At 29.2% G+C, this 10,495-nt stretch overlaps 7 protein-coding genes across 7 annotated transcripts, besides 1 other annotated feature; 5 read left to right on the top strand and 2 right to left on the bottom strand.

The window, feature by feature from the left end:
• Positions 1 to 216: 216 nt before the first annotated feature.
• TVAGG3_0048900 (uncharacterized protein) lies at positions 217 to 585 on the bottom strand (the record flags this gene model as incomplete). Its single annotated transcript, XM_001295050.1, has 1 exon — positions 217 to 585. The coding sequence occupies one exon, from the start codon at positions 583 to 585 to the stop codon at positions 217 to 219; it is 369 nt and encodes a 122-aa protein (XP_001295051.1).
• Positions 586 to 2,632: 2,047 nt separating this feature from the next.
• TVAGG3_0048890 (N-acetylmuramoyl-l-alanine amidase family) lies at positions 2,633 to 2,869 on the top strand (the record flags this gene model as incomplete). Its single annotated transcript, XM_001581943.2, has 1 exon — positions 2,633 to 2,869. The coding sequence occupies one exon, from the start codon at positions 2,633 to 2,635 to the stop codon at positions 2,867 to 2,869; it is 237 nt and encodes a 78-aa protein (XP_001581993.2).
• A 24-nt stretch (positions 2,870 to 2,893) lies between these two features.
• Positions 2,894 to 3,109, bottom strand: TVAGG3_0048880 (uncharacterized protein; the record flags this gene model as incomplete). The annotated part of the gene is made up of 1 exon (XM_001581942.2): positions 2,894 to 3,109. The coding sequence occupies one exon, from the start codon at positions 3,107 to 3,109 to the stop codon at positions 2,894 to 2,896; it is 216 nt and encodes a 71-aa protein (XP_001581992.2).
• Positions 3,110 to 3,178: 69 nt separating this feature from the next.
• TVAGG3_0048870 (uncharacterized protein) lies at positions 3,179 to 4,819 on the top strand (the record flags this gene model as incomplete). The annotated part of the gene is made up of 1 exon (XM_051220960.1): positions 3,179 to 4,819. The coding sequence occupies one exon, from the start codon at positions 3,179 to 3,181 to the stop codon at positions 4,817 to 4,819; it is 1,641 nt and encodes a 546-aa protein (XP_051105946.1).
• A 150-nt stretch (positions 4,820 to 4,969) lies between these two features.
• Positions 4,970 to 10,495: part of a mobile genetic element that runs on past the window's edge.
• On the top strand, positions 5,712 to 6,311 carry TVAGG3_0048860 (uncharacterized protein; the record flags this gene model as incomplete). Its single annotated transcript, XM_051220959.1, has 1 exon — positions 5,712 to 6,311. A coding segment is annotated over one exon (600 nt), but the record flags the coding sequence as incomplete, so codon positions are not given.
• TVAGG3_0048850 (phage tail repeat-like family) lies at positions 8,545 to 9,696 on the top strand (the record flags this gene model as incomplete). Its single annotated transcript, XM_051220958.1, has 1 exon — positions 8,545 to 9,696. One exon carries the CDS (start codon positions 8,545 to 8,547, stop codon positions 9,694 to 9,696), a length of 1,152 nt encoding a protein of 383 aa, XP_051105944.1.
• On the top strand, positions 9,786 to 10,178 carry TVAGG3_0048840 (phage tail repeat-like family; the record flags this gene model as incomplete). Its single annotated transcript, XM_051220957.1, has 1 exon — positions 9,786 to 10,178. One exon carries the CDS (start codon positions 9,786 to 9,788, stop codon positions 10,176 to 10,178), a length of 393 nt encoding a protein of 130 aa, XP_051105943.1.

The raw sequence follows: 10,495 nt of genomic DNA, 5'->3' as shown, positions 1-10,495 counted from the left end.
TGTTCTCTATTTCAGGCAAAATCGCGCTCAATTCTAGAAATATTAGAGATAGCCTGAGGAAAAAACACGAGTTAAATGAATGATTGGTGTTATCCAATGATTATCTAATGTTATGAAAAAATTAACACAATATGAACGTAAAATATTGGCTTCTAAGAATATTAAACAATACAAACAGTTTACATACATAAAAAAGAACACATAAACAAGAAAATATCATTCTAAGTCGTCGATATTAATTTTAACTTTTTCAAATTTACAATCTGCAAGAATATTTTGGTCAGGAAGATTTTCTTCATTATCTTTATCATTTGGTGGTGCTGTTGGCCGTTCTTCTGGAAGGCTGAAAATTTTATCAAGAAAATTCATGACAAATTGATACCATTTCGCGTTGAACACACAAAAATTAAGAATTAATTGGTTCAGCATATGAACAATCATTGATCTAATCCAAATACCGAAAGTTACATTTAAACATGGCCAAAATGGATTCTTTTTGTATTTTCTGACATCAATTAAGCGCATTTCTCCAGTGACTATCGGATGGCAATGATATAAATAGATTCCAAAAGAAGTTTCTCCCATAAAATTAATGATTTCAGATAAATATGGTATATTTGGTATTTCTTGAGTAAACAATAAAAGGAAAACAGTTTGAAAGGTAGCAAAAGGACAATACATGAGATCAGACTTCAATAATTTGGAAATTATTGGATAATTTTTGAAATACGGGGAAAATTCGCCCAAAATACCTTTCCAATGCAACCATGTTGTTAATAGAAAACCTAATCCCGATAAAATTATGTTCAATCTGATTTTGTAATTTTTAATGAAATTTCCTATTGTATAATAGAATAAAAACATGATAAAATTCTGTCCGAAGCCCCAATCCATAACGCTATTAAAGTGTTCTAATGTTCCCCAGCATGACAATACGAACCAAATTAAAATTATCAGAAATTCTCCCATAAAAGTCGTCTTTTTGAATCCAGCCGCCATTAGACTATATAGTATTTGAGAAAATATAAATGGACCTGTGAACCAGAAGACTGAATGAGCTACTGGGAGTAAATAATAATAAAAATTATCATAATTATAAATGAGTTTGTTATTTAGGAGACGGTATAGATATATCCCAACCGAGTAATAATAAGTCCAAATATAAACTGGTATCAGCCTCGATAACTTAAAATGCGAATTTACCAAAAAATACGCTGACATCGAAATGAAAGTATTGTTGCTTATTGTTGTTAGAGATTGCAAGAAATATAGATCATGATGGGTGTGGTAGCCACCAAATGTAAAATAGAGAACGTGTCGTAAACAAATGATAAAAGATGAGTATAAACGTAATAATTCAAAAGACGATTGCCTTTTAAAGACCATAGGATCAATGAATCTTTTGTAAAATGAAATCATGTAATCACTCATCTTGTTTAAAAAATCATCTCCAGTAGTATATGAGTGCTGGTTGTGTGACTTTTTTTGTAAACGTAAGAATTCATACAATATTGAACGATTTTGTATCATTATTTTTAACATTAATTTTAAACATAATTTATTTTTTTTATTCTTACATAAATGACCCAACAAGTAAAACCAGATAAAATAGATTATCGAATTTTAGAGGATGGTGTTCCTGTTTATATTCAAAGATTTAAAGGGAAGTAATTTTATAGAATTCTTAATCCTGAATACATAAAACATTTATTTAAAAAAGGAAGACTGTGAATTATTAAACGTTAATGAATATGAAACCAATAAATCAAAATTGAAATATAAATATATTGGAAGTGATGAAAGATGCAAAGATAAAGATAAAGTTTATACAGTTTCATATAATGAATGGAAAACCAATAAGATAAGAAAACATTTAGGAGATTATGGGAAATGTTCTGAATTCTTCAAATCTAGTATGTACGAGAGAGTAAAAGAAATCAGAAATAATTATTTTCATGAGTAAAAGAAATTAAAAATTCATGTCTTATGTTTTTGAATAAATCAAGATTTAAAAATGATGTAAAATGTAAGACATTTACACTCAACCCATACATGATGTAATGAAAAATAAAAGAAGCTATATATATATATAGATGATGTCAGATATTCCGCGATTAATTAAACATTGTTTAAATCATGAATGGAATCAATGGAGTCATAATCAAAGACCTCATAAACGAGAAAAATAAATTAGAAACTAATGATTATTTGAATTTATGAAATCAATTATTTGATTCATTCTTTCTTCAATCTCTTCTATTCTTTTTGTTAAATCATCAATTTTCATTAATGAGGTGATTCTTGATTGAGGAATAGATTTCAAACTAACCACTCCTTTTATTTTTGAAATTTTGAATCCATCAACTTTAAACATTTTATTCAATTTACATGTTGTCAATTCTTCAAATAATTTTTTATTATTGGTATAATAGTCATTAAATTCTTCAACAGATTTAAAAATTTTTATTTCAGTAATTGGTTTAACAACGTTTATTTTTTGTTGATCATTACCACTTTCATTTATTTCTTCCTCCTCTGTTTCATTACTTTTTAAAATCAGTTTCATTTCTGATTAAATAAAAATTAGAATATAAGTGATGAAATATATTTTTTAATTAATATTAAATCAGAAATGGCGGCAGGATTCTTTAAAAAATTATGGGATGGAATTAAGAAAGCTGCGGGTTGGGTTTATAAAAAGGTTATTAAACCTGTTGCAAACTTTTTGGCACCAGTAGCGAAAACGGCAGGAACTATCATAGGTGGAGTATTAGGTACAAAAGCAGGTAATCCGGCGATGGGAGCACAAGCAGGTAACGCAATTGGTGGAATAGCTGAAGGAATACTTAATAAAATAGGAGGTAAATAGTGGAAAAATAAATAAATATTATTTTTATCTTAGTATCGGTTGTAGTCTTTGATAAACTTTTTCTCCTTTATTTAAAACTTCTCTTATTGGAGCAGCTTTTGGTGTTATTGATTCAGCTATGTCACTAATTGCTTCTTTATTCTTAAATATCCAATTTGCTCCCTTCTTCAATGTTTCCCAAACTTTACTCGCTCCTCTTTTTACTTTATCCCACAGTTTCTTAAATATACCTGCAGCCATAGTTGATTATTTCATTAAAATTAAAAATTCATTTTCATCTTTTAATTTTGATTTTTTATTTAATCATAAATGACGACTAACTATTTGGTGCCAAACACTAAACCAATTAATGGAAATGTGTTTCATTCATTCGAAAAGATAAATGAAATATTCGCAAAGAATGACGGTAGAAGATATTATAGAGAACTTGAAAGTTCATGCTATGACTCTGATACTCCATATTTTGATGATAAACAAACTCATTTAAGAATTACAAATCCAGCTCATGATGTGAACCAATTAGGTGACACATATATTAAACGTAAAGTTAAAGTAACTCTAGTTTCAAATAAAGCTTTCACATGTGATGCCGCTTTTAAATGCATGCGTTTATTCGTTGGTTACAAATCATCAAATCAAAACTTTAAACAATTAGAAGTAGAAACTGAAAGAGGTGATGCCGGTTATCTTCAAATGGATTGCGCCCGTGAATCTTTCGCATTTGCAACATATAAACCAAAATCAGAAAGGAAAATTAAAAAGTTTGTTCATTCGTTATATAATAATGTTCAAAAATATGATAACTCAGTATGTGGTAAATATATTGACCCCTCAGAAGTTTTTAAGAACGCAAATAAAGAAGTTGATGTCACTTTTGATATGATTATTCCGGTAAATGATTTGTTAGCATTTCAGGCGTTCGATGATTATCCTAAATCATTTGGTGATATCATTCTTAAATATTATGTTTTCAGGGATACTTTAGTATTTTGTCAGGTTGACCCGTTAAGAGTTGCTGATTTACAAAATTACGTTTATGAAAAGATAACTGATGAAAATTATGAAAAGATTATGAATCATGTTTATAAATATGATCGCAAATTCCAACAAATCGGACTTTCTGCCAAATTAATTACAAGCTTAGCCGCTACATCTGCTGACGCAACAGTTGATGACGTTATTATTTCATGCACAAAGATGGAAGTTTTAGAGGATAAATGTATTACACCAGGATACGGTTTAATTGAAGAATCAGTTAAAGCAATACCACGTTTATTCAGTAAGGAAGATCCATTCATGATTCCAGCTCAACATATTGACGTTCGTTCACTAAATGGAGGTTGCATCACTCCTGAAGGTATTAGCTCAGATTTCTCATACGCCCTTCATAATGTTACAGATGTTGTGTTAACATTTCCGAAAAATGCAATGCAAAGAACAGTTTTAGAAAATCCAATGCTTCGAGGTCTTCAGGTCACTATAGATTCCCGAAACTTCCCCGATCAAGCGATGACCACAGTGGGTGACATATTCTTTACACGTATGCTTCAAGCTTCTGATTTAGATGGAGTGAATGAATGCACGGAAGAATACGAGGACTCATTAACTAGACCACTGAATGCAGATGATGGCACACCATCAATTAGAACATGGAAAGACCAAACATCATTCTTATGCACTATTCCAGTTCAACGTAATGGAGCGGGTATATTCTTTGATGGATTAGAAACTTTTAACTCACAAGTTACAGTACAAGTGAAAGCTTATCCAATCATTCAAGGTGAAAATGACACTTACTGTTCAAAGGTGACAAATCCTCCTCAGATTTGGTTTACTAGGACTACATATTGGACATGGACACCGGATGAAGGTTTGAAATATCATCCAACAGGTACACCACCACAGTATAGAAGTTCATATGATGAAATATTGATGAATAGAAATGTTTAAAATTATAAATTTATTTTTGATTAAATGGATTTAAATTCATCCACCCCTTATGAAGAATTAGCGGGAGTATATAATACATACGTAGATGATATGATTAATGAAGCATTGAGTGATAATAAAAATGCTTTATCTAAGGAAAAATTAATGAAAATTCCATATTCTGAATGTTACTTAAATTCAATCACTGCAGCAATTGGTAAACAAAATAAAGGTAAAACATTAACGATATTAAAACAAATTATCATTATTGCTAACACTTCCCCCTATTCACATGTGTTAATTTATATCAACCGTTCAGGTTCACCTTCAGATGATACATTTGAATCTTTAAAGCATTTAATCAAAATTCCAATTATTTATTTATCACAAGAAGAAGCAGAAGATTATTTAAAAAACTTTTTAATGTATAAAGAATTGTATAATACAATCAAGAAGCAAGGATTAGAGGATAAAATTATTGATAAACAACGGGATGAATTATTTGAAACACTTTCCATTTCAAATTTTGATAAAGAATTTTTGCATTCACTCATTTTTCTAGATGATGCAGTGAAATCAAAACTAATAACAAATGAGAAATCATATTTTAATCAGTTATTAACTCAATATCGACACATTCAGTGTTCATTCTTTATGGCTGTTCAATATTTCAAAGCATTAAGCACAAACATTAAATCAAATCTATCAACACTTTTCATTTTCAGTGGGTTTAGTCGTCAACAGTTGAACGTTATGCTTTATCAAGTGAATTTACCAATGAGCATTAATGAACTTTACACACAATATCAGCAATTAGGTGAACATGGAAAAATAATAGTTGATTTAAATAAAGGAGGTGTTAAATTTGATTAACTTTTTATAATTAATTTTTATTTTTTATTTATAATTAAACATGACAGAAATAGCAAATCTTTTACAGGTTCCATTAAAACAAGGGACAAACAAAAGGGGTGCATATAATAGAACTATGAAAGTTCCCGATGGAATGAAAGAATTAGTTCATATTGTTGCTGGTCTTCAAAAAGATGTTAAACACATGAGAAATGTTTTAACATTACCAGAAGCTCAAGCATATGCCAAACGTCATGGTCCAAATTGGGAAGCACACGAAGCAGACATTACGGGTCCAAATGGAAAACCTGATGGTATAAATGAAGTTTTCGTTACTGATGGTCAAGGTAATATTAAAGTCATAAATGGTTATAAATTAACTGTATCTGATTATCCTAAACGTAAAGCATATAATGAACATTATCCTATGCAATTTGATGAAAATGGAAAAGCTGTTAAACAATACATTGGAGAAGGTGAAAATGGTCCAATTAATTCATACCGTCATAATCCATATTCTTATTTCAATGAAGAATTAAATGCTATTGAAGAGGGACCGGATGGATTACCACCATATTCTAACCAGTTTGATGGTCAATATGCAAACATTAGACCTGAAATTTCAGCTAAGAAATTCTTTAAAGTTGCTTTATTCGATCCAGTTTTCGCAAATGTTAAAGATGAACTTAAACAGCAATTCCAACCAATTATAGTAGCAAGAATTGCATCAGGTGCTTTATCTCAAGCATTCAAAGATTTAATTAAGAAACCATTATATCAGCAACGAGGTTTAACTTATGATTTAGTTAAGGAATCAGATAAAAGAAAATTTGAGAAATCAGATGATTTTAAGAATGCAATTAATGAATATATTCGGTCTATTAATTTCGATGAAACAGCTAAAAATCAACTTCATGAACAAATACAGGGAATAATAGATTCAAAAGTTCCAGCAAAATAAAAGTTTAAATATATTTTTTTTATTCGAATATAAATGAGAAGACGTTTCACTAATCAAAAGAACACTAACGCAAAAGCAGAGATTACGGTTGGTTATAACGTAAATGATGATAAATCACGAATTATTCAAAAATGTTAAAGTTAATGTTAGCCCTGAATTAACAAGGTCAGCAACTCAACCAAATTTATTAACTCGTGACTTACCGAGGAATGAGGAGAATGAAGAAAACCATGAGAATGGAGACCCAATCATTTTATCTGAACCTGGTAAAGAACCTGTTGAAATTCTCACTTATCCAACATACCCCCACCTCTTTCATCAAACATCGAGAACCCATATAAAATAGACATTAATTTTGAATTAATGAAAATTTACCGTGATATAATAATTAATAATTATGATTCAATAATAAATTTAATTGACCAATCCGGTTTAATTATTTTACCTTATGAATCATTAATTCACATTATCGCCATTCTTTGTGATGTTCAAGATTCAGACGTTAAGATTCAATTTTTCATAGATGATGAGGTTTCATGCTGCGGAATAGTTGCAAAAATAAATCCTATAAAAGATATTAGCACAATTAAGATATCAAAGAATGGAACAATAACTGAACTTCATTTAACATATAATGATATTTATAATAAAATAGTTGATGAATATAAAATATCACTTGAAAAATTCTTTGTTAAGGCTATTTAATATTCAAGCATTAACATTAACGAATAATAATCCTTTGAATCATAATCAATAATAATTGACCTTTCACCAGTTTCTATCGTTTGTTTTATTTCTTTTTGTTCCCACTATCTGGATCAGTCATTGTAATTGTTTTTGTTATAGTATCAGCTTTATCTTTAACTTCAATCTTTTTTCCATCGGGATATTTAAACCAAAATTCCAAAAATTCGATATTGTCAATCTGTTCATATTTTAATCTATCAATTACATTTTTAATACCATCTGAAAATCTTATGAAATGGTCATTATATGGGTTTGATTGAACTAAATTTGAATGAAGTGAAATATAACCTGATGATGAATATGACATCGACTCATATTTTCTGAAAACACTAAAATTTATAACATGAATGAATTTCTTATTCGTTGAATTTATGAATTCTTGAGGTAATCTTATTCTAGTTTTATTTATCACTGGAAAATAACGCTTTACCATATTTTTAATCGTAATAAAAATGTCAATTATCAATATTATTTCGAATAATAGTTGTGAATTAAATTTAACAGTTAGTGGAATTTATAATGTTACTCTCGTTTCTGTGAGTGGTAAATTTAATCCCATTCTTTTAGACCCTTCAGATTATATATCATTTATTAAAGATGACCATGAAAAAACGTATGATATGTATATAAATAACGTGATAGCGAAATGGGATATTAACACGATTTTAAGTTATTTAAATGAATCATTTATCGTATGGTATGAAGAAAATTTTAAATCAAAACCTGAAAACTTTTTGAACTTGATGAAATAAATAACCTTATTAAATTCCCGCTGAAAATTAAATTTTGTACTCCTCACCTTCGTTCATTGTTGGGGATATTAAATTTTGAAAAAGATGTTGGGGATGTTTTGTATTCTGACACTGGTTCCAATTTCATTTTAATCAAATGCGATAAAGTTAATACTCCAATGAGATTTTCACATCAAACATTAGACCCTAACTCTTACCCATCAATACAAAACATTTTATCCATCAACTTAAACACATTTTCTTTATCATATCCGTTTCAATTATCCGGGAATTCATTTATTCTTCATTCAAAAGATTTATCAAATATTAAATTTAGAATAACTGACCTATTTGATTGTGATTTAGAATTTATGAATGAAATATTATGGCAATTTCAAATAGAAAAAATAGCTGATGAGATAATGGATTAAATATTTATTTTTAAATCATAATAAATGATTAAACAACAGCAACCACAACAACTTAAGACACAAAGCGCCCAGGTCCTTCAAACCATTACATACGCCACATATGCATATAATTCAAAGACGGCAGAACAAACGCAAAGGTTGAAATATGGAGATTTGGAGATAGTATTGAAAAATGACCATTTCGAATTCGTTTGCAAAGGTGGTGCAGTGATATCAAATATAAAAGAAATTTTATTTATGAATTCAAAAATTAAAGGTATAACGGATGATATAACATCAATTCCACCAGAAGAACAAAGATATTACGCATTAAATGCATTTCCCAAAGTTTTGAAGATTGGAAGATTTAATTTAAATGAGGAATTCATAAAAGGTTTCCTAAATGACATAATGAAGAAAGCGGATAAGGAATATGTGGCTAGTAAATTAATGAAGAAGGCAAATTTGGTTTATGTGGATGAAAAAGATAATGAAATTAAAGAAAGGATTGAATGGTATCATGAATGGGCATCGAAGATTTTTAAAACTAAAGCTGATACAGGATGGGTTTCAGGATGTTTAGACCTTAAAGCGGATAAAACTTATGTTAATGATGAGTTAGAGAAGAAAGCGGATAAGGAATATGTTAACGAAATATACCAAAGTTTGATAGGAACAACTAAAAATATTGAAACTATTGTTGGTGACTTTTCTGTCAATGAAGAAAATAAATATTTTAGATGGCAGTTTGTACAGTCCTTAAAAAATGGTACACGGTGTAAACTCATTCCGAAAAATAACAATGAAATGTATGTAAGCTATAAAAAGAATGATGACACACAAGTTAAAGTTCCATTAGTCAACAACTGTTACTTAAACTTATATAGAGACGAACAAAAGAGATATTTAAGAGTTTATGAAATGACAGATATGACATTGTCTAACCTAGCTCCAGCACCATATTATTATGACTATGGAGATGATGTCAGAACACCACATGTAGATGAACAAAAGTTAACATTATATTTAGATTATTATAGATATAAAAGATATAATGCAATAGAAAAAACGAGAATAGTATATTATTATACAGATGACAGAAATAAATATTATAGTCAAGATTTTACTTACCCTGAAAACATAAGATTATATATTATAAAAAATATTCTAACACAAATCAGAAGAAACCCGAAATAGTTGCACTATATTTTAAGTTCAAAAGAGGCAATCCTATAATATCTCATATGTTTGATTTAATGAACCCAGTAGGTTCTATTTATACATCTATGGATGCAAGAGGTCCTCAAGTAATGTTTGGTGTTGGTGCATGGGAACAAATAGTCGACAGGTTTTTGTATTGTGCAAACTCTTCAAAGGAAACAGGTGAAAGTAAAACAATTACAGGTGAAAATTTACCTGCACACAGTCACTACATAGATTTAAGCACATCTCAAGCGGGTTGGCATAAGCATAGATATTGGGATTGGTCAGGAATGACAAAAGGTAAAGGATATGATGTTAAAGACGACGTTAAGTTTGCTGTAAATTGTTACTGGAGTGACACTCAGGGAGAAGGAAACCATACACATTTCGTTTCAGGATATACACAAACAACAGGACAAAGTAAAGAATACATGCCACCATTTATGACAGTTTACGCATGGTATAGAGTTCAATGAACACTCAATGTTTGTGAAACGAACTTTAGAACGGACTGAAAGAGTGAACGACATAATTTAAATTTTTATTTTAGTATAAATGAAGATTCTACCATATGGTGTTATTGGAAGAGATAAAGATGGAAACCCAATATTTGATCCAAAGTTAAAATTAAAGTTACTGACAAGACAACAACTTGAAAAGTTACTGAAACCAAAACAGGATGAGAAAATGAGAAAGAAAAAAATTTAAATTATGTAATTTTATTTTTATCATAAATGACAAAATTAATTAAGCCAACTATTTCTAAATTAATGTTACCAATGAAATCATTTCG

This window comes from Trichomonas vaginalis, chromosome IV (assembly GCF_026262505.1).
Source record: "Trichomonas vaginalis G3 chromosome IV, whole genome shotgun sequence".
NCBI lineage: Eukaryota > Parabasalia > Trichomonadida > Trichomonadidae > Trichomonas > Trichomonas vaginalis.
This window is presented reverse-complemented; position numbering and strand designations above follow the sequence as displayed.